General features: G+C 33.4%; 2 protein-coding genes across 10 annotated transcripts in view; one reads left to right on the top strand and one right to left on the bottom strand.

The window, feature by feature from the left end:
* TOR (target of rapamycin) overlaps nt 1-13,258 on the bottom strand; it is a 40,478-nt gene extending 27,220 nt beyond the window's left edge. The window contains exons 1-9 of the mRNA XM_089722733.1: nt 13,004-13,258; nt 12,060-12,398; nt 11,912-11,986; nt 11,544-11,716; nt 10,043-10,141; nt 981-1,140; nt 682-825; nt 353-522; nt 64-268 (exon numbers count right to left, since the gene is read on the bottom strand). Coding sequence (XP_089578859.1) covers nt 64-268; nt 353-522; nt 682-825; nt 981-1,140; nt 10,043-10,141; nt 11,544-11,716; nt 11,912-11,986; nt 12,060-12,398; nt 13,004-13,123 — 1,485 coding nt within the window. The 5' untranslated portion in view covers nt 13,124-13,258. The remainder of the gene's footprint in view (nt 1-63; nt 269-352; nt 523-681; nt 826-980; nt 1,141-10,042; nt 10,142-11,543; nt 11,717-11,911; nt 11,987-12,059; nt 12,399-13,003) is intronic.
* A 4,741-nt stretch (nt 13,259-17,999) lies between these two features.
* Nucleotides 18,000-23,245, top strand: LOC149495411 (disease resistance protein RPP2B-like). 9 transcript variants are annotated; one of them, XR_016321236.1, is made up of 7 exons: nt 18,004-18,636; nt 18,758-19,871; nt 20,012-20,305; nt 20,390-21,334; nt 21,439-22,006; nt 22,642-22,719; nt 22,812-23,245. XR_016321236.1 is itself a non-coding variant. In XM_089722623.1 (6 exons), the coding sequence occupies exons 1-6, from the start codon at nt 18,152-18,154 to the stop codon at nt 21,105-21,107; spliced, it is 2,436 nt and encodes an 811-aa protein (XP_089578749.1). In that variant the 5' UTR covers nt 18,000-18,151; the 3' UTR covers nt 21,108-21,248. The 9 variants fall into 9 exon arrangements, 5 of the variants coding, with proteins under 5 accessions (XP_089578749.1, XP_089578748.1, XP_089578746.1 ...); XM_089722623.1 differs by lacking the exons at nt 21,439-22,006; nt 22,642-22,719; nt 22,812-23,245 and having other exon boundaries at nt 18,000-18,636; nt 20,390-20,817; nt 20,907-20,958; nt 21,045-21,248; XR_016321237.1 differs by lacking the exon at nt 22,642-22,719.
* Nucleotides 23,246-24,407: the final 1,162 nt, after the last annotated feature.

Raw genomic sequence — 24,407 nt, 5'->3', positions numbered from 1 at the left:
CTAACTTTAGAGCAATATTAAAACTACAGTTAAGCTTCAACTGGGACGTATATTTTCACAAACCTTGAAATTAAAACGAGCTAGAGTCTGCAAAGCGAGTTGCACTAGAGCTGAACCACTAAGGTCTGAGACTTTCTGAGGTGCATTGATTGTACTCACTCGAGTCATTGAAGCAGCTGGCTTAGCCTGAGAATAATGTGACTTTGAAAGGACTAAAGAAATGGAGTCAAGCAACCGATCTTGAATAGTGGGCAACAATGAAGGAATACTGAAACAGCAAGATTAACAGATGTTAAAAGTTCAAAGGACACAATTTCAGAAAAAAAATAAAATAAAATACATCATGCAGTACCTTATGGTTATTTGCCCAAGAGCTTCAACCAGTGTGGAGGATAGACCAGCAGAGAACATAACATCCAAAAGATTCCGTACATAAGGTTCCATGACAGGACCCATAGCTTTAGCAATGTTTCCAACACAAGCCAAAGCCTCAAGTGAGGGTCTATCCCTACGTGGAGCAATCTACAAATGGTGGAAAGCATGAAAGTCAATAATGTTGTTCCCCATGAAACAAAAATAAAATTAAAATCAATAAAATCCACAAATCTCAGAGAAGATGAAACAGAAAGATAAGTAAAATCTCAGCAGAAGAATACATTAGCCACATATCTAGTTGCTTACAGCATCACGTATGTGAGACATAATTGTTGGCAAATAGTTGACAAGTTCCCCATCCAAAGCACCAGCCATTTCCCCTAGGGCAATGAATCCACTGCCACGTTCAGCTGGTATCCTCAGCACCGCAAGTATATGATTCATGCATATCTGCAAGACATCATAACCTCAGGATCCCGATGATCATAATAAGATAACTTGCTCACAATCTGACTATGATGCTTCCCTCCAAAAGGAATCTTCTTTTTTTCTTTTTTTGGCTACCTACTATTACTGTATATGAAGAGGAAGCCAAGTTCACAAACCGTTAAATAGTTTGTAACAAATCGATCCCGCAAGAAATGAGCAATGCGAGGCAGCAACGAAGTTATGCTAAGGCGCACAAGCCGATCCCGGTGCTCTAGGTATCTGAGAACAATCTCAGCAACTTCTCTGTACCTGGACATCATGAACTCACCCGTATTCCTGCCCAAAATTTTAGTTCAATTACATTGAAAGCAGTCGCAGCAAAGTGAAAGCAAAAGTCCAATGACAGACAACTGATGGCCAATGCCTGATGCAAATATTTTGCATACAAACAATAGTCTCATGGTCCTAATTTAAATATCATATACATTCAGCCATTATCTTTTTGCAATTAGAACAAGATGTATGTGCTCAGTCTTTTCATAGTGGTAACTTTGTGGAGACGTGTTTAGAACACATGACATGAAGCATTTGAAATTGACCATTTCCATCATTTCTCAACAGTGAATCTTAAGAACTATCAAATATCTTTTATTTTTTGATTTATTTCATGGGCTATGGGAGAAAGGGAGGTAAGTTTCTTTGGAGTCGCAAAATGCTTGTTGTGCTGCAGAGTGTTTGGTTGCAGCATAATGCTATACTAAAACATCCTTAGCTTGCTCTTACATTCACCACATAACCAAGTAACTCAAGACCACCCAAATTTTCCAACCCTAGTGACAAGATTCTAGGATTCAGTTTCATGCAACTAAACTCAAAGCTATTCTAAACTATGCACAGAAAATGAAATCTGATGGTGATGGAACCATGAGATTTTGTTGATAGGCAAAATTTATTATCAGAACTTTACAATTAGTGACGTAATTTAAATTAGTTACAGGGACCATATCGACTACTGAATAACCAAAGTCCATAACTTCTATGAATTTCTGAAGATAAATGCAAAAGGTATGGATATTAAGTGAAGAAGACCATCCATCCCTCTGCATTGAGATTCTTGAGAAAATTTAAGATCATTATATGACAATAAACCATTCATACAGAATCAAGGAAAAGCTGCAACAAATGGAGCATTCCTCCTCACAATCATCCCAAAAATAAGTATCCAACCATGCCCGATTGTTCCTTATTAACACACACACACACATACAAAAAAAGAGTAACATATCTGAATTTCAAAGGACAGCTCTCATCAATATCATCAGTTCTAACCAAAGGATCTGTTCTATTTTGCTGAAGGCTGTTACAATTCCTAATCACCATGACCAGTGGCGGATCCACGTATAAAAAGAGGGCTTAATTGACCCTTCTTTTTTAGAATTTTTTAAACATATAAAATAATGTATATTTGTCTAAATTAATCCATAAAGTTCAATATATTTATTTGACCCATCTTTTTTCAAAAAATTATATGTTGACTCCGGAAAAAATATTTGTAGAGCTGCCACTGACCGTGACCATATGTCATGGGAAGACATTTTGAGGAAAACTGCAGATGCTATTTGTTAACCATACAAGTATTTTGGGGGACGAAATTACCAGGACCCAAACACCCCTCAGTCTTAGGTCTTGCAACTTGCAAACAAAAATCTGAACTGACCAAGTGATCTCTCTACCCAAACATTTTACTTGTTTATTATCCTCTACATCATCTCAAGAACCATAATGGGGATTGTAATAAATAAATCCCCAAAATAGAAAGAGAAGTAAGGATAAAGGAAATCTCATGGGAGCAAAAAAAAAGGAAGAAAAGGAAGGAACACCCTAGACAGGGCAATCAACAAGAATACTACATAAAACATCTATGTTTCAAAAACGTTTCCTGCACGGAAACGTTTCGGGGCCATTTCCGTAAATTGAATAATTTGGAAACGCGTTTCCGCTCTCGAAATATGTTTCCATAAACTCAAAAGCTCATTTCTTAATCAAAATAAATACATAAATAAATACAGATTCATAAAACATGTATTTTTTATGAGTATGAAACTTGTAATTCTTTTGGATATCATTAAATATTGATTGGACTTGACTTGTTATTGAATATATTTAATGGTTTATAATAATTTATTTTTTTGTATTTTATAAATAAAACCCTATACTTTTCATATTTACGCATTTCCCCCACATTCCCGTTTTCTATATTTTTAAAAATACCATTTCCCCTTGTCCATTTCCGCGTTTCCAAGCTTCCACGTTTCGGTTTCTTTGCAACATAGTATAACATTCTTATCTAGTTTAAATTTCAACCAGGAAAAAATTTAAAAATAAAAAAACAACACACTGTTGAAAATCCTAAAAAAAGAAAATCAACAGCTTCTGGTTACATCCTATTTCCTCCAATATATTCAACTAATCAATTTGCTGAAGTATATCCATACTTCTTGATTTAGATTTTGGATGTCCTCAATAATATTAACATTTCAATTCCAAAATTACTTTTAGAAATCTAAATTTCACAAGCATAAAGTCTTATCAACCTTTCATTCAGCATCATTCCCACCATTCCTCCATCAGTCTTTCAAAAATAAGATGAAAAAAACCACATTCTCAAACCAGAGAAGTATGAGCCCGTCTCATGTGATAAGAATTTATCAAACACAAGTCAAAATAGTAACTCCAAAGCATCCTCCAAATCACTAAAACAAAAAAAAAAAAAAAAAAAAAAAAAAAAAAAAAAAAAAAATCCATTTATAGTTGGAGAAAATGAAGCTCATTGGAAATTAACCAAGTAAATTGAGCATCAAATGGTAGAATTCCTCAAAAGCATACTTCCTTAGGCAACTACCAAATCTCTTAACACTACAAGTAACTCTCAGACTCCATAGGCTTCTCACAAATGCCAAATCAGATTGAACTCCACTCAAGCACCCACCTAGCAAGCATAATTCACATACATAGAAGACATCTGAGACAAGGAAGGAGAGAGAGAGAGAGATAGAGGAGGGGGGGGCAGGGAGGAGAGAGGTTTCTTCCTAGGCCTATTTAGATCATGAACCATCATGTCATCAAAAATCTGATCCCTAAGGCCCAAACATCTAACCAAAAAAAATGAAAAAAGAACCGATGAACTATAAGCCTTACAATTACAAACAAACCTCATATCCTAAAAAATAAAAATATCCCTCAAGGAGCCACAAGAAGGGGTCCGCTTGCTTCAAATTAATTACATCAACATCATATAACTTTAATCCTTGCAGCATAACAACATTAATGTAAGTTTTCAAAATAAGGTCCTTAAACTCCCTGCCATTAAAAAGGTACCACCAAGATTCTAAAAATTGTTATCACAGTGTCCCAGTATCGAAGCATATTAGACTGTGATGGCTAGGGATACAATTAAAAAATATGCAAAATGACTCAAATTTATTACTTAACATATATAAAAAACCGAGAGACAGTGCATGAAGTATCCCACATTTGTGGGATTTGAGGAGGTTTGATGCATACAACCTTCCCCATTCTTTTCGCAGGAAAGCTGTTTATGTGGCTTGAACCCATGAACTCCAGGTTATAAGTGAACTAACCTATACTTATTAAATGTACACTTGTCAATACTGTGAAATTAACATATAAATAAATTATGATTATCTGTGAGTAGCTAATTAAGTGGTAACCTTTTATTTAAAATATAAAAGGTGAACTGTGGCCTAATAGGCCTCCAAATGAAAGCCCGATATTATGGTTTTAAACATACCCAAATAAGAGGGCATAATCAAAATAATAAAAGGACAGAAATTATTTTCATAAAAGAAAGGGACAAAAGACAGAGCTTGCTCTCTCTCTCTCTCTCTCTCTCAAATCGTAACAACACATCAGAAGGTTATGTTGCAGTCCACTTGATATAGAACATTTTGTTAGTTCTTGAAGCCATGATTAACAAGACCCTGAACAATCTGTCTAAGAACTGATAAAGACCAATATTGGTTATTGTTCCCATATGCCTCTCAATTTCCCAGCCCCTAAATGACTAGGACGAATTCCCAACTCTCAACAACATTTTTGTTAAGGATTAGTTGTAAATAGAACTCTATTAGGAGTTAGATTCCTATTAGGTTTATAGTATCTTGTATGTGTATATATATGTGTCCCTATTGATGAATCAAATACAGAAAAAAATATTTTCCCACATTAAATCTACATGGTATCAGAGCCTTTGGCTCGTTAAAATTTTTTTTTTCTCTTCCGGTTTCTACGTTGACGTTTCCGGCGATAACTCTAATTCGCGCCTGTCAGTCTAGGTCTCCTACCTAGGCGTTTGCTTTTGTCTCACCGCCACCCAAGGGAGGAAGAGTGACCTCCGATCGGCGTCTCCACCAAATCCGGTGACCTGAAGACCGGCGAGTGTGCCTCACGCGCCGTCAGAAGAATCGGACGTCATCTCACGCGCCGGCGAGTGGAGGCGCGTGCGGCAGTTTCCGGTGACCGGATTTCGTCTCCCAGGATCGACTCGACGTCCAGATTCTTTTCCAGTGGTTAGTTTTCGGTTCCAGCAGCATCTGGTAGGCGCTTTCTTTGTTTTTTGCTACTGCTGTTTGGGTTTTCGGTTCCTTTTGGTGTTGTTACTGTTCTGTTGAGTTCGTGCTATTATTTGGTTGCTGTTGGGGTATTTTATTTAATGGAAACTACACCCACAGATTCTAAAGCTGTTATTACTGAATTGATCCCAGCAATGAATAAAATCACAGAACATAGATTGAAAGGAACTAATTATTTAGATTGGAGTAAGACAATTAGAATTTATTTGAGGAGTGTTGAAAAAGATGATCATCTAATTGATGATCCACCAATTGGTGACAATAGACAAAGTTGGCTAAGAGAAGATGCTAAGTTATTGCTCCTGATTCGCAACTCTATTGACAGTGAAGTGGTTGGGTTAATTAATCATTGTGAGTTTGTTAAAGAATTAATGGATTATCTTGAATTTTTGTACTCGGGAAAAGGTAATCTGTCTCGTATGTATGAAGTCTGCAAGGGATTTTATCGGGCCGACCAGCAAGATAAGCCCCTTACAACTTATTTCATGGAATTTAAGAAGATTTACGAGGAACTTAATGTTTTAATGCCTTTTAGTCCTGATGTTAAGGTTCAACAGACGCAGCGAGAACAAATGGCTGTGATGAGTTTTCTTGCAGGTCTTGCTCCAGTGTTTGAAACTGCCAAATCACAAGTTCTTTCGGGCAGTGATGTTACCTCTCTTCAGGAGACTTTTGCTAGATTGCTACGTACTGAAGGTTCTCATACACCTTCCCCTTCTGATAATAGTGCCCTTGTGAGTCGTAATCAGGTAGCTAGACAGCCAGGAAACAGAGGAAGAGGTGGAAATAACCGCAGTAATGGACCAATCACTCGGGAGACAAGCATTATTATCTGCCATTATTGTCATGAACCTGGTCACACTAAACGTATTGCAAGAAACTAATAAATAAGCCACCAAAGGTAAATATGGCACATCAAGATTATGCAGTTACTTCGTCCGACGACAATGTAACAATTTCTGCTGCGGAGTATGCTGAGCTCTCTAGATACCGTTCCTCTAAGTCTACTGATTCCTCAATTGCTGCTGCTGCCAACTCAGGTACTCCTCCTTCCTGTCTTATGTCTACATCATCAGAGTGGGTCATTGATTCTGGTTGCACCAATCACATGACAGGTAACCCTAGTCTCTTATCCTCATTAAAAGAACCTAAACAATTTAATCGTCATGTTACTTTAGCTGATGGGTCCACATCTCCTGTCAAGTGTATTGGCACCGCCAATCCCATTCCATCTCTTCCATTATCCTCTGTTTTTTGTTTGCCTCGTTTTTCGTTTAATCTATTATCTGTTAGCAAAATTACTCGTATGCTGAATTGTTGTGTCAAATTTTATCCTACATATTGTGTGTTTCAGGATCTTTTGACGAAGCGGATTATTGGTAGAGGACGCGAGTCTGGTGGCCTTTATCTTCTGGATGAACACGTTTCATTATCTTTGGCTTGTGCTGGTGCTCTATCTCCTCTTGAAGTTCATTGTCGTTTGGGTCATCCGTCATTGTCTACTTTAAAGAAGTTGTGTCCGCAGTTTCAGTCCTTATCAAGTTTAGAATGTGAATCTTGTCAATTTGCCAAACATCATCGTTTACCTTTAGTTCCTCGAGTCAATAAACGGGTTTCATCCCCTTTTGAGTTAGTTCATTCTGATGTTTGGGGTCCATGTCCTGTTATTTCTAAAACTGACTTTCGGTATTTTGTAACTTTTGTGGATGATTATTCTCGTGTTACTTGGTTATTTTTAATGAAAACTCGTTCTGAGATATTCTCTATTTTCTGTTCTTTTTGTGCTGAAATTAAAACTCAATTTAATACTTCTGTTCGCATATTGCACAGTGATAATGCTAAAGAATATCTATCTAGTTCCTTCCAATCTTATATGTCACAAAATGGTATTCTCCATCAAACATCTTGTGTTGATACTCCTTCTCAAAATGGGGTTGCAGAAAGAAAGAATCGACATCTTCTTGAGGTTGCTAGGGCACTTTTATTCCAAATGAAGGTCCCTAAACATTTTTGGGCTGATGCTGTCTCTGCTGCATGTTTTTTGATTAATCGCATGCCTTCTTCTGTGCTTAATGGTGCAATTCCTTATAATGTCTTGTTTCCTTCTAAACTTCTATTCCCCATTGAACCTCGTATTTTTGGTTGTACTTGTTTTGTTCATGATGTTCGTCCACAGGTTTCCAAATTAGATCCAAAGTCCCTTCGTTGTGTTTTCCTTGGGTATTCTCGGCATCAAAAAGGGTATCGTTGTTTCTCTCCCGATCTTGACCGTTATCTTATTTCTGTAGATGTCACATTTTTTGAGAAAACTCCATTTTTTCCTTCTTCTATATATAAGAGTGGGGGGGAAGATGATGACCTTTTAGTCTATGCCATCCGGCAAGTTCATAACTCTCCTGCTCCTGCTCGTATTCCTAACCTTGCTCCTGCTCCTGCTCCTACTCCAGCGTCTGCTGCTCCTATTCCCGCTCCTGCACCAACATCTACACGCCCTCGTTTTGAACAGGTTTATTCCAGGAGACCAGGAACTCTTGACTCGCTTCCTCCACCTGCCGTTTCAACAGAAGATCCGGTTCTCTCCACTCAACCTGAGCCTGTGCCATCCACTCCCCAGTCAGACCTTGACCTTCCCATTGCTCTTCGAAAAGGTAAACGCAAGTGTACCTACCCTATTTCCTCTTTTGTTAGTTATGATCATCTTTCTTCTTCATCTCGTTGTTTTGTAAGTAACTTAGACTCTGTCTCTATTCCTAAAACTGTTGTCCAAGCTTTGTCCCATCCTGGTTGGTGTGCAGCAATGAAAGAGGAGATGGCTGCCTTAGATACTAATGGTACTTGGGATCTTGTGCCTCTCCCGGCAGGTAAGAAAGCTATTGGTTGTAAGTGGGTTTTCACCGTTAAAGTGAATCCTGATGGGACTGTTGCTCGTCTCAAGGCTCGATTAGTTGCAAAGGGCTATTCTCAGATCTATGGCCTGGATTATTCTGATACTTTTTCTCCTGTTGCCAAATTGTCTTCTGTTCGTTTATTTATTTCATTAGCAGCTACTTTTGACTGGCCTTTACATCAGCTGGACGTTAAGAATGTCTTTCTTCATGGGGATCTTCAGGAGGAAGTTTACATGGAGCAACCACCAGGCTTTGTTGCTCAGGGGGAGTCGGGTAAAGTGTGTAAACTTCGAAAATCTCTTTATGGCCTAAAACAGAGTCCTCGAGCTTGGTTTGATAGATTTTGCAATGTGGTACATCAATTTGGCATGCAGAAGAGTACTTCTGATCATTCTGTATTTTTCAGAAGTACTAAGACTGGTTTGATTCTACTTGTGGTTTATGTTGATGACATTGTTATTACAGGGAGTGATTCAGCTGGCATTACGTCACTCAAGTCATTTCTCCAGACCCAGTTCCAGACAAAAGACTTAGGATTGTTGAAGTATTTTTTGGGTATTGAAGTATCTAGGTGTAAGAGAGGCATCTTCTTATCTCAAAGGAAGTATGTCCTTGACTTATTGAAGGAAACTGGAAAGTTGGGTGCCAAGCCATGCAGTGCTCCAATGACTCCAAATTTGCAACTTTCAATTGGTGGTGAGCTATTTGATGATCCTGAGATGTATAGAAGGTTAGTAGGCAAATTGAATTATCTTACCGTAACACGTCCAGATATTGCTTACTCTGTGAGCGTTTTGAGCCAATTTATGTCTTCTCCTACTATTATCCATTGGGAAGCTTTAAGACAGATTTTGTGCTACTTGAAAGGTAATCCAGGTCGTGGCCTGCTTTACAGTAATCATAGGCATTTGAACATTGAATGTTTTTCAGATGCGGATTGGGCAGGTTCGAAGGTTGATAGAAGATCAACTTCAGGATATTGTGTCTTTGTAGGTGGAAACTTGATATCATGGAGGAGCAAGAAACAAAATGTAGTCTCACGATCGAGTGCTGAATCAGAATATCGAGCTATGGCACAATCTGCTTGTGAATTAATTTGGATTCGTCAGTTGTTAGAGGAAATTGGCTTCAAGTCATCCTTGCCTGCAAAGTTATGGTGTGATAATCAAGCTGCTCTTCACATTGCATCAAATCCAGTATTCCATGAACGAACAAAACATATCGAGATTGATTGTCATTTCATTCGTGAAAAGATACAACAGGGTGTTATCTCTACAGGACACGTTAAAACAAGTGAACAGTTAGGGGATATCCTTACAAAAGCTCTAAACGGACCACGGGTTGACTATCTTTGTAACAAGTTAGGCATGATTAATATCTATGCTCCAACTTGAGGGGGAGTGTTAAGGATTAGTTGTAAATAGAATTCTATTAGGAGTTAGATTCCTATTAGGTTTATAGTATCTTGTATGTGTATATATGTGTGTCCCTATTGATGAATCAAATACAGAAAAAAATATTTTCCCACATTAAATCTACAATTTTCAAAAACTTGAAATGAATAAAATTGAGACAAACTGACCTCAAAAACTGGAATAAATTTCTCAACACAAATGTACTTATACCAAAAATTAAATTAGTCCATAAGCAAAAGGTCAAAAACTGTTTCAGAAAAAGAAATGAGGCGTATTAACTGACCTCAAAAGCTCTCCAACTGCAAGTAAAGAGCCATGTATACTGTGGACAGGGGCATTTTTACCCAAGCCATCCTGTGTGGCCTCGAACATACGATAGTACCTGTTCAAAAGCAAAACCAGACAGCATTTATTACTCAATAGAGCATAATTTTCTTTCAAAAGAAAAGCATATACTAGATTTTACTCTTGTCACAAGATAATGCATCTCAGAACGTGAAGCCAGGAAGTAAAATCCACAAGCATGCAGCACCAAGGTCACCAAACCCATTAGGAAACACTTTTTTCTTACAAAAAGGACCAGCAGAGAAGCCCATCAAATCCAAGCAGGACAATTTTCTTATCAGAATATACTAATATAGACCTTCAACAAATATGCCATTCAACTAAATGAGGATTTTTTTTCTGAGCTTTCCTCTTACCCCTCTGTTTTCACCCATTCAGAGGGGCAGATAAAGAGCTTCTTATCAATTTTTGGTGGTATAATAAAAGAAAGTAACAAACAACTAGCACAAAGTCTGTCAAGAATCTTTTCCAATTGATCAAGAATTTCAGACACAGGCTTCTTTCATCGCTTGAACCAAAAATCCACAACCTTCATTTCTTAACTTTGAGTTATCTTGTTAGACCTCTCTTTCAAGATCAATGATCATTACTAGATTAACCTCAGCAACATTTGGTACCAGAGCAACAACCCGGAGAACATAAAAGCTATAACGCCAATCCATTGACTAATTCTAGAGACCATTCATCACTAATAACCACCAGAATTTACCTTGTGTTGTGTAATATCTTGTATTCACTATAAATTGGAAATTTGGTGTCCTTATAGGTCCAAATATTCCTCATCTTTACAACAACTAAACCTTAATCCCAAACTAGTTGGAGTCGGCTATATGATTCCTTCGTTTCTATTCCATTCTATTCATATCCAAGTCCCACTAACGTCAAGAAATAATAAATCTTTTGAGACAACTTCCCTCCATATGGTTCTAGATCTACCTCTTCCCAGTTTAACCTCCACAATCAATGCATCAAATTTACCAGCCAAAGCATATGGGATCTATATAGGACAGAGACAAACCTATGGAAAATGTCAAAAAAGAATCTTCCCAACCATAAGACTCTTGAGTCTTGATCCCTAACTCAGCTTTCAACAGTGAAAGAGCAAATGCGTCTATTTTGACCAAATGGTATTTAAATTCATTATCATGTTCCTAAATGAACCTCTCCTGGATAACTTCTCAACTTTTCAGCTGCCAAATGCAAAGTGCAATGAGTGTAAATTGGTTAAACAGGAAAACTATGAGAGTTCTTCTCTTCTACCAATTGCATCCTTCAAACATCTCAAATAGCTTCCGGAGCTCTCTTATTTTTGCATTTTTTTTTTTTCCCAAATGAGTGGCCAGGTGAATTAGGACAGGTCAAGCAATCGCCCAAGTAGAACTTCTTGATGCCAAATATATTTACTTTCATAAATTGAAGTATTTCATAATTGTACTAACCATTGCACACGCCAACGTGTCTCACGCTTTTCAATAACTCGAAGGCAAGCACGCAATGCCTCAACAGCTCGCTCTCTAACCTCCAGTGTTGGATGCCTCAATGCAACCCAGATAGCGTCGACAAATTCAGGTACATGAACATTGAATACTGTGGAAGCATTTTCTGCCATTTCCTGCCATGGTCAAAATGCAGAGTATATGTCTCGACCATGAAGATATTACTGAAAATCGATAGAAAATGTTGACTAAAGACAAACTGAGTTTCCAATTTAAACAATTTAGTCTTCCAACTAAACACTAGTAACAAGGAAAAAAAAAAAAAAAGAAATGTTTTTTCCAATAATTTGTGAGGGAAAATAGTACTATACTTTCAAGATTGAGACTGCAGCAAAAAGACGATATTCTGCTCTATCATTGCGAAGCCAGTCTAGTGCCATTTTCACCTATGACAAAAAAGAAATGTAAGGTGATGCAAAGCAAGAGAAATACTAACAATTAAATAAAGCTAGAATGAACCTGAAATTCCACTTCATCTGCAGTCATTGCCCCTCCAGCCCTAGCCAAATGGCCAAGAACCCGACTAGCAAGGGTCAACACATCACGATCTCGTTTTACTTCAAACACATTCCGCATATAAATAGAAAATTTAGAGACTTTAGAGGCATTCTCGCCAAGTGCCACATCTATCAACTCGTCAATAGCTCTTAAGGCTCCCAAATTCTCAGCAACTTCGTTACTTTCTAGCAGACTTGAAATCTTTTCATATAACTGATCCATGAAACGGGAAAAAGCTTCTCCACTAAGATCACGGGCTTCCTCCTCCAAATGTTTTCTTAAGGCCATTGATGTGCCTTCCTGTATATAGCGCAACATTTATCCATCAAAGCCCAGAAATTAAATACCATATATAAACAATAAAAATAAATAACATACTTTGAATCAGGCAGATAGCAAGTTTTAAAGAAGCTAATATAAAGCACCAACATAAGTTACACAATTAATTCAACAGAAAGCAACAAAACGAAAAGCTGAAACATCTGTCCACTTCTCTTTCTTGCATTGTATTTTCAAGTAAAGTAGCATAAAATCCTAAAACCAGTACTCATAAACTCAACAAAACACAACTACAAGCTCATTTCAAGCTAGTTTATCCTTAATTGAGAAAGAGATATAGAACTATTTTGATTTTCACTGTCACTGTTTTTCCACCACTTTCTCGACTGTCAAACAGAGAAGCTCAACAATATTTTACACTAACCCCCGGGAACCAAGTCTAACTCCAAAATTAACTTCACCTGTTTATTCCACTCCAAACTAACTCCATCACTAATCCGCAATTCGCAACCAAAATGCAAACAGAAGCACAATTCTCACCCTTCCGTCTCCCTCTCACTTCATTTCCCCGCAAAACAAAAAGAAAGAAAACGAAGAAGAAGAAGAGACGGAAAAATTGGCAATACCTTGGGGTTGCCACGAGTGCAGAGGTCTGCAAGTATGCGATTGAGAGCATCAAAGCTGCCGCCACCGGGACCGGCGGAGGCAGGAGCTAGAAAGCGAAGGGACTGCGACGTGGAGGCCATTCTATTGGCTCACACCAAAACCTAAAAATGCCAACTCCCTCGTAAATATATTATACGCATCTTGTTTAAGACATCTATTTCGTAGTTGCAGAGAAAGAGAGTTGTTTTTCCTTTTAAATTTTGGTTGAAATAAAATTATAAAAATTATTATATGTACGTAGATCGGTTTATTTTCACTCGACCTTCCCCAGCTTATAAAGTACCACTTTATACTACCTCATTTCAAATTTGTAGTTTGTCTCAAGAAGCACCTTTTATTGCATATCCTATTATTTGTGGATGACGTATTATTTCTTTCAGGTACAAGTGTCGAAAGCTTTTATTATTAAATATTATTTGTCTCTCAGTTAATATGCCTTAAGACAATAGGTGAATTTTAGTAAATTAAGGTTCATTTTAGTGCTAATACATATTGAGTTATGCATGAGACTATTTGTAATTTACTTGATGTTTGTAAAGCATCATGTTACTCGAACTACTTAGGTTTGCCATTGGTGATTGGCAAAAGCAAAAAGGAAGTTTTTATATAAAATTGATATAAAATTTCAATAAATAAATAACTTGTTAACGAAATTATATATTTATAATAATAAAACATTGATATAATTTGACAACCAAATTTAATGAAAATAAAATTGCTTATCAATCAATTTAAATTTTGATAAAACAATTTAATTTTAATTAACTTAATTTTTTAATATATAATGTAATACCATGAACTATTTATATTACTAAATGTGAGAAATCATGATTAGTTATTATAAAATTTAATATATCAATTTTTACTGTAGAACGTCATTTATAATTTTTTTAATTTTTTGCTGAACATATAATTAATTTTATAGTTATTTTTTTTAGAAAAAAATTCTTTCAATATATTACATGGTTTACTAATATAATATGTTATGTCATAATTTTTATATTATATGTATATATTTCTGGTGAGTTTTATTTTCTATTTTATATCAAACAATAAATCTTATAGTAAATTCCTTAATAAACTAATAAATTACATTTATTTTTTGTAAAATGAGTTATTTGTAGAAAATAATTATAACCAAATTAAAAATTTAGTAAAATTGATAATTAAACATATTATGTACTTACCATGTTTAATATGTATATTATTTAGTATAATATAACTACTCAAAATTAAATTTATTTTATTTTATAACCAATAACATTAAAATTCTTAAAAATATTATATTTTTATTATATTTAATATATACCTTATTTAGCATCATCAAATAGCATTATCATATTATATTGTATTACCATATAATATGGAATATTATCACTTTATGTATATATTATCATATTTAATATTATATATTATATAATACTAGTTTTTTTTTAACATGTGTTGCACGATATTTACACTTGTTGTTTTTAATTGAAAATTAGTTTTTTACTTTTTTATATTATAAAATACTATTATTTTTTAAAATCTAATTTTAATTATCATAATTTATTATTAATTTTTGTAATTTTTTGATAATAAATTCATTTGATTTAATAACTACTTGTCTTGATAATTTTTACATTTACACATACATATTTTTTTATTACATGTTACTCGTTATTCTCACTTATATTTTAATTTTTGTATATCTATAAACCTCTTGTTAATTCACTATTTTCCTCAGTTAGTTTTAAGTTTCATGGAACGATTTGAGCTAAGTCACAGCTAGGGTTCTTGGAATTATGGTTTATGATTAAATTTGGCCAAATAGTTAATTAAATGAAAAATTAACAATCAAATTCATAGTTCTTATAATACTTTTCTTAATTTAATATATAATTTATGAGATTTTGTGAAATTCGAGCTGGAACTGTTATTAGCAACAACTAGGGCGTGTCGGTATGAAACCTAAGTGTATCTAAACTGATATATTATAATGAAATCATCAATTGATATTGTGAATATTTTACTTTATTCTTAGCCAATTTTTTATTTATTAATATTTTGAACATTCAATATTATAAATAATTAAATCCATTCGCTAACTTGATATATAATTTTATTCAACAATTTATTTTCTTGAATCCAGAGTTTGAATGTTAGAGGAGGTAATAAATATTTTCTAAAACAAAATATTAAAATAAATGGATAATAAAAATATAATATTTCTCTTAAAATCAACTAATATTATTTTTGTAATAATCCATTATTGTGACTAACATTCTAATACTTCATTATTTTTGTGAGTATCATCATGTTGAATATCAATTTAGTCTTTCATATCACTGTTATCTCCCACAAAAGTATTAAAAAAATATAATGATATAGCATATGCAGTTATATATAAAAATAATTATTAAGCCAATAAGAACATATTCTTGATAGCAAAACCAAAAATTATTGACAACAAAAATAAACAAATTTACCAAAAGCAATTTAAACTAAACATATATATATATATATATATATATATATAGGACAAAGTTTTTCTACCGTAGGATTCTAATTCAGTAATTCCTAATTATAATGGAACAAAACTTCTTAATAGTATTCTCAATATATAGTTAATTTAATATATTTATAGGATATAAAATAATATGTTATCAACTTACCCTTAATAAAATATATTTATTGTAAAAAATATTATTTATTTATTTACACTAATCAAACGTAATAAGAAATTTTAGTAATAAAATAATATAATCAATGTCAATTGTAAATAGTACTTGTGTAATCCTTGGTCTCATTTGGTATACTTAATTATATTATTATCATATATTTATTATAATCTTATCATATTTAAAAAATAAATAGCATATAAAATGATATATTATTTAAAATAAAAAACTTTAATCATATTTTGCTACAACATAATTGCATATAAAGTTTTATATTTAAATATATTAACTAAAAAATTTATACTTAAATAGACAAATTAATAACTAATTAAAATTAAATTACCTTTATTTTTTCAACTAATATATTATTAAATTACCTTTAGAAGATGTATTATCTTAAGTTTCTTAAGTTCTATGCTTCATTATGTAGTGAAATCAAATTATTCCTTCCTCAAAGCGTTCATTTTCTTTCCCGTAAGCTAAGATTACTCCACACGTATTAATTTTTTAAAGGATAATTATATTATTAGTGTCGAACTTTCTATGTCTTTTCTATTTTAATGTCTCAACAATGATTGAATGTTTAAATTTATAAAATATTACAATTAAGTGTCTCCAGTTGACGTGACAAATTAGTGAGATCAAATTTTTAGGATATGACAGCTGACTCGGTGATAATTAATGGACTTTTTGCCATATAACTAGTTGCTAATGTAAAATTGGCTTGAAATTTAATAATCATGACATCATCAACACGTCGCTTCATCATATCGCCCACTAATAGAATATTACTATCTTTCCTTTCACCATTTTTTACCGTGGTTATGGGGCACGTATAATTCATGGAGTAGGAGATTCAATTAACCGAGATTCAAAATGAAATTTCAGCTCAACCGCCGATAGATTTAGCCAAGGTACTATGCTAAAAGTATCACTGCAATAATAAGGGCGCAGTCAACGAGTAATAAGTAAATCTTTGCGTACAAAAGAAGATGAGCAAGCTGATGTTTGGACGGTGGAAAGTAGGTGGAAATTTGGGTTGTTTTGTTTGTACACATTTAATATTAAATTATTACTAAGTCTAACCCTAATTGCGTTTTGAGAATGACATTTTCTATAACGCGTTGAATGGGAATTAAGACAATTAAATTTTTAAACGCATAATAATTTATAATAATTTAAAATATTCTATAAAAGATAATTATTTTTAAAATAATTTTTACAAAATAATAATACTTTCATCAATATTATGTCATATTTCTTAATATTTTATAACAGAAAACTATTTATTATGTTTTAATATTTTGTAAAACTATTATTTTTTGTAAAATTGTTAGATAACAAAATAATATCTCTGATTACCATTATTTTCTAATAATATATAATTATTTGTTTATGACTCTCGTGTAATTATTTGTTTATTATTTAGTATTCATAAGTAAAAGAATTCTATTTTTTTATTTTCTTTAAGAAATTATTAATAAATCCTCTTTAGTTTTTACTATTTAACTGGAGATTGATTTTTTAAATTTTATTATATATATAATTAAAACTTAAAAATTAATTAGGCCTTCAAAAATTTTAAAATTTCAAATTTAAGTTTTTTTTTTTAAAATAGAATATACATAGATAAATAGTTAAGACTTTCTTTTGTATAAACTTTTCTATTTTTAATCTATTTAAGTCTTTATATTAAATTAAATTAAATATTTTTTATTTAGAATTATTGTATATTAATATTCAAATTTTATTTATTTTCTGTATTTTTGATGCTTTGTAATAATTAAATTTATAAATAATATTTGTCTATTTATAGAATTATCTATAATAATATACGGTTTAAATTGTTTAAATTATCTATCTAGAATTATCTAGACATATTAGTCAAATTTTATAATTATTTGACATAAATAATGGTATTATCATTTTTATAATATGATAATTTAATAATGCAAGAGGAAATATATCTTTTAATAATATACTAAATACAATTTATAAATATAATATACAACATAAAACAACCAATCTTATAAACCGTGGGCCTTCAACTAATTCTATAATAATTTGTAAAAAATATTTTTAGTTTAAAGTCGTCGGATTATAAAATAATAGCTCCGATTATCAATATTTTATAATACTTTCTAATAATTTATACCATGAAAATTCATATTTAAATTAACTTATTTATTTTTTCAAAAAGAGAGGAAAGATTCTTATTTTCTATGATTTTCACTAATTCTATGATTTTCACTTTTTGTCATTAAAGTAGATCAGAACAATTACCCAACTTTCCTACACGCGTTTTCTGTCTGATGCTTTTAAATGTGTCATCTCCTTCCTTCGGAGTAATTGCAGTGGAAATCTTGGAGTCTTATCTCCAACTATATATCTGTAAACTCTCTCTCTGTTATTATTATTATTATTATTTTTTTATTAGAGTAATATATTATGGCTTCTTCTTCCACTTCCCCACTGAAGAAACTGGAGAAGCAGTACGATGTGTTCGTTAATTTTAGAGGTGAAGATGTCCGGGATGTATTTCTTAGTCACCTCCATAAAGCTTTGAGTCAAACTGAAATACGTGCTTTTGTGGATGAAAAACTTGACAGGGGTGAAGACATCTCTTCATTCCTCTTGGCAATAATTGATAAATCATATATCTCAGTGGTCATTTTCTCGGAAAATTATGCATATTCTCCCTGGTGTTTGGATGAGCTTGTGAAGATACTTGAGTGCAACAAAACAATGGAGCAGATGGTCTTACCAGTTTTTTACCGAGTAGATCCAAGCCATGTTCAAAATCTGACAGGGAAATTTGGGGATGCCATAGCTAAGCATAGAGAAGAACCGGAGTATTTGCACAAGGTTGATAGTTGGTGCCAAGCTCTTAGAGAAATTTCAGAAATGTCAGGATTGGTTTCACAAAACATTAAGTAAGTACAATTGTCCTTATTTTACTATTTTATGTTTATATGATTCCTGAATTTTATTTTAGCTGTAAACCTAGTTAGTATTCTTTATAAATTTGGTTACCTATTTTTTTTATATTTTTAGTGGGTCATTGGTCGTATCTTCCATGTATATAACCAGGTCTGACTCCAAGTTAATTGAGGAAATTGTCGGCTATACTTTGAAGAAACTAAATATTGTGTATCCAAATGATGCTTATGATGATGGGTTAGTTGGAATTGATTCACGAGTCAAGATTGTTGAGTCATTGTTATGCCTTGGGTCGCCAGATGTACGAGTTGTAGGAATTTGGGGGATGGGCGGTATCGGCAAAACAACCATTGCTAGACAAGTGTTTGATAGAATTTCCGTTCAATTTACAAGCCGATGTTTTGTTGCAAATGTTAAGGAAAGATTAGAAAAATGCACATTGTGTGATGTAGTAGAAAAGGAAATTCTTTCTGATCTATTAGAAAATTCAAGTAATCATAGTACATTGTCTCTTTTCGATAGATGTAGGCTCTCAAGAAAAAAAGTTCTCATAGTTCTTGATGATGTGGTGGATTTAGTGCAGCAAGTAGAACTTTTAATCGGAAAGCATGCTGATTATGGTCAAGGGAGTAGAATAATTATGACAAGCAGAGATAGACAATTGCTTAAGATCTGTGGTGCCACAATATATGAAGTTGAGAAATTAAATAAAAGTGAAGCTCTCTGCCTGTTTTGCAAGCATGCCTTCAAGCAACAATTTCCAAGAACAGGATATTTTGAGTTGTCCAATATGGCCATTGATCATTCTCAGGGCATTCCGTTGGCTCTCAAAGTTTTAGGTTCCAATTTGTATGGCAAGAGTGAAGAAGTATGGGTAGATGAATTGGAACTATTAAAATGTGTATCTGATGAAAAAATCAAGCATATATTGAGAATAAGTTATGATGGACTATGTGAGAATGAAAAGGAAATCTTTCTTGCTATTGCATGCATGTTTAAAGGAGAAGATAAACATCGCGTTGAAAGTCTATTGGATGTCCCTGGTTCAAAATGTGGAATAAGTCGTCTGGTTGATAGATGTCTCATCACCATCACAATGAATGAGTTACATATGCATGACTTGCTACAGCAAATGGGCAAGGATATTGTTCGCGAGGGAAAACAGATTGGAAAGCGTGGGTGGCTGTGGGATCCCAAGGATATATATTACCTGTTCACAAAAGCTGAGGCAAGAATCAATATATTTGAGTAATATTATTGTTATATATTTTGAGCTTTATAAAAACGTTACTACTTTTTAAGAAAAAACTTCAATTCTAATGACCTTTTGGATTTCTTTTTGCATTTAATTTGGCTGTTTGTTTTCAGGGGACTGAAGCAATTAAAGGCATATCATTGGACATGTCTACTGCCAAAGAGCTAAATTTAAAACCTACAGCCTTTGAGAAAATGTATAATCTTAAGTTTCTCAAGTTCTATGCTTCACTCAATAAAATCAAAGTATACCTTCCTAAAGGCCTCAGTTTTCTGCCAGAAGAACTAAGGTTACTCCACTGGTATCAATTCCCTTTAAAATCTTTGCCGCTGGGTTCTTATGTAGAGAATCTGGTCGAACTTCGCATGCATAAAAGCAAACTAAAAGAACTTTGCAGTGGAGTTCAGGTAGGATTTAAAATGCTTCTTTGCAGGTAGTTTTTGCGAACCTTAGATATATGATTTTATTCTTACACTTCTTTTTCATTGCAGCAACTGGGAAATTTGAAATTCGTTGATCTCAGGGACTCTAAGGAGCTAATAAGAATTTCAGACCTGTCTAAAGCCGCGAAACTTGAGTTTTTAGATCTGAGTTGCTGTGAAAGTTTGGTTGAGTTTCCCTCTCCAAAATATTTGAGCAAGCTTACTCGATTGGATCTAACGAATTGCAATAGTCTTTGCACTTTACCAAGCTTCCTTGATTTGAAAAGTCTCAAGGAATTTAAGGCCTTTGAATGCTTAAAACTTGCAGAGTTTCCAGAGTTCCCGTGTAACGTAGAGAAGCTAGTTTTGCAACGAACTAGAATAGAAAAGGTGCTCCCATCAATTGGGTCTCTCTCTCGTCTTTCCTCACTTCACTTGAAAGATTCTACAATGCTTGAAAGTCTCCCAGACAGCATTTGCAATCTGAAGTCTCTAAGGTACTTTTATCTCAGCGGATGTGTAAATCTAAAGAGATTGCCAGAAAACATAGGGAATTTGGAATCTCTAACACAACTTGGTCTTGAAGGTACTCGTATCAAAGGACTACCGTCTTCTGTCAATCTGTTGAGCCAATTGAGGTACATAACGCTAGAATCTTGTGGCCTATCAGAATTTCCTAGCTGTCTTTGCCGTTCAGATTCATCACTGGAATGGTTACTGATAGGTGGGAATAATTTCGAGAGCATACCTGATTGCATCAAACAACTATCTAAGCTGCGTTATTTGAGTTTTGGACAATGTAAGAGACTAAAATATTTACCAAGTGAGCTTCCATCTCTCTCGAAATTATGTAAAATATACGGAAATAATTGCACTAGTCTGAAATCAGCATCCAGCTTATTCCAACTAGACAACATTGTTGCATATGAATTTGCTAATTGCTTCAATTTGGATTTGGGTAAGTGTAATGAATTTGTGGATCATTTACTAGCCACACCTCTGCCGAATAGAAAGGTATGCCTTTCTCCCTCTTCATCTGCTATATATATATAGATATATACCATTAATTTCTGTTCTCTGTAGGTTTTATCAAAATAACTGCGATTTTCTTGGTACAGAACATTTTTTACCCTGGGAATGAGCTGCCACAAACGATGATGTATCAAAATAACTGTGGATATTCTCTGACTTTGTCTTCATCATCCAAACAACGCGAGAGGGTGCAATTTGGTCTCTGCGTTGTTATAGATCCAAAGTTTTTGGACCCTGTTTGCAATGGTGTATTACGTATTGGTTGCACAGTCTATATTTTCACGAACGAGACTGTGAAGGTTGAGGAGATTATACCTCGGGGTTATGAATCTTTTTGTCCGCTGTCAAGCAATGGTTTGGTCCTTCATTCAGAACATGTGGTCTTTTGGCGTGAGAGAATTGAGCTCCCTTTAGATAACAAGAAGACAGTCTTTGAATTCTACGCTCTAGATAGGAAATATCGTCGCAATTACAACGCGATTGTTAAGTGTGGCGTCCATCCTCACCTTAGCTTTAGTAATGTGGTAGGTGAGAAGGACGAGGTTGAGGATGAAGAAAAGAGAAAAATGAAGAGGTTGAGGATGTTGTAGTCAGCGGTGGAATTAGGGGGAGCCGGCCAGCCCAAGTATTTTGCAGAGGAACTCCAACTAAGCTGTAAGCAACTTTTTATTTATCTATTTATTTTTATGCTATAGCTTAACTAAAATTCCAGTTGAATCACCCACCCCACACCAGTAAGAATTGTCCCTTTGCTCAACTTATTTTTTAGTAGGACTTGTACTTGTAAGTGCATTAAAAATGTTCATGTTGTCATGTATGTATTAAACTTATTATATATATATATTTTTTTAATTTGTCAATAATTTAAAAGTGTAGTTTGGTGGTGGTCTAATTGGAGTGAGAGGAATTCTACCGACTATAATTGTTTTCACCAATTTGGTAAGTTAAGGGGAAGACCACCTTCTGTTGGGTAGCCCGTAGTATTATTTCGGTCCATAAAGACCTCCAATGAATTAAAAAAAAGTATGGCTTGTAAATAAAACTTTGTTTATCAAATGAAAAGTATTTAATAATATTATGAAACTTTTATTTTATTATGACCAATCGAAGCTATAGAATCTTATTATTATAATTTTAAAACTTAACAAAATTATTGATACCATGTAAATATAGCATATATATTTAACGGAATTCATGTACACTGTCAGACTACAACCAGGAGGAAGGACAATATCCCCTTAAAAGACTAGTTAGTGCTAAGTAATTCTCTCTTTTGTTACACTTATCAGGGTTGGTGTTCATCTACTTATTATTTTTTTGTGGAACGAGGATGTGTAATACCTTTCAGGCTGTGGCTGGCCATAGAGGTTTGTTTGATCTTATCTTCAATGAATCTGGTTGGCATTTTGAAATAATATACTATGTTATCGTTCCTATTTCCTATGCTTTCCTTTTGCAGCATGTGTTTCCAAGCTTGAATAACAGCTTATATGGAAGAACTCAGACTTGAGAGTTGGCTTGCTTCTGGAGAAAAAACTGAGACTGAAACTTGAAATTGAATTGATGCATTTGTTTGCTGCACCAAATCATCTTGCATGTACAACTCGAGCAAAATGATTCACTCAAGTACAATTACTGATCAAGCTTCTTTGGCATCCACATATTTTTTTCACTTTTAAGGCCGGTGAATTTTTTTTACAAAAAAGATTTTGTTTTATTCCATTAACAATTAAGGGAATGTACTATTAGTTCATATTAATCCAGTGCCACAAAAATATGAATTAACAGTTTTATGGTAGTAGTACCTTAATTGTGAACAAAACAAACTTTTTTTTTTTTTTGGCTTAATCACTTAAAAAAGCCAAAATATGAATTTTTGGGTTTTTTTTTTCATTATTTGGTCAACATTTTTAATTCTATCAATTAATACTATGGATTTTTTTTATTTTTTTTTTATTATCAATTGTAGTCTCTGTCTAGAGTCTAATTGGGTGCAGTTGAGTGATGCAACTCTGGAAGCAAAGAAATCTACTAGGTGAACCTTGGGATTATTGACAATGAGTTGCTTGTTGAGGTTCCATCACGAATCCATTAATTGTGTAATTGTACCAAACTTTTTCAAGCTTGCGATTGAATGGGAAAAAGATTGTCTCAACAATGCAATCTTTCAATGTAGAGATTTTAAAAGTGAGGATGAATGACTAAAGAATTGCAATATGAATGTGAATCGGCGTGTTATTGGGTCAATTAACAGTCAAATAATTAACAAATTGATAAACTCTGGATAAAGGCTGAAATTGACACGGAGATTATAATTGATAAGGAATTAGCTGAATCGGCTAAAAACATCATATTAAAGTTCATGCTTTTTACGTTGATTTAACTATTTCATTTTATCAAAAAGTAACTTATTGAATCAGTAAGTGTTGGAATAAGTAATTTTTTCTCTTGGATGAAGTAAATACTTTATGAGAATGTTTTAATTTGTAAATACTTTATGTATTTTGTAACTAGTGATTTTTTTAAGTTGCTAACTTACAAAATAATGAACTGAAATTTCAATATTTTGTAAAAATTTCATGTTGTAAATACTAAATAGTAATAATTTCCTTACTTTACCTAAAGAAGTCTTTATTGCCATTTCCATTTGGAAGATGTGGCTGAACCTTCTCAAATAACCAAGGAAATAAAAAATTTCCCAAATTTTGACTTTAAACCCCTTATTTGAAGCAAATAAATTCTAAGGAAAATTACTATTATATTCCTATATATATAAAAAAACAACTAGTAAATCCCTCCATTTTGATAAATATTTTTTAAGACTCCGTATTTTACTTTTGTCATAACATTAATTCTTCTGTTCTATTTTAGTCAATTTAGTTGTTAAGTCAACAAAAAAAAGACAAAAAATATCCTTATTTTCATATTACATTTTTATTTTATGCCAAACCATCCCCTTCTTTATTATCTTCGTCACCAAATGCCACGGTTTAAACTTCATCCAAACAATTTTAATAAAAAATCAATAAAATATTTAAAATCAAAATAAAAAATA

Source organism: Jatropha curcas, chromosome 6, assembly GCF_041381405.1.
Source record: "Jatropha curcas cultivar XTBG-Jc1 chromosome 6, XTBG_Jcur_1.0, whole genome shotgun sequence".
NCBI classification, from domain to species: Eukaryota; Viridiplantae; Streptophyta; class Magnoliopsida; order Malpighiales; family Euphorbiaceae; genus Jatropha; species Jatropha curcas.
Note: the sequence above shows the minus strand (reverse complement) of the source record. Positions and strands in the feature narration are given on the sequence as shown.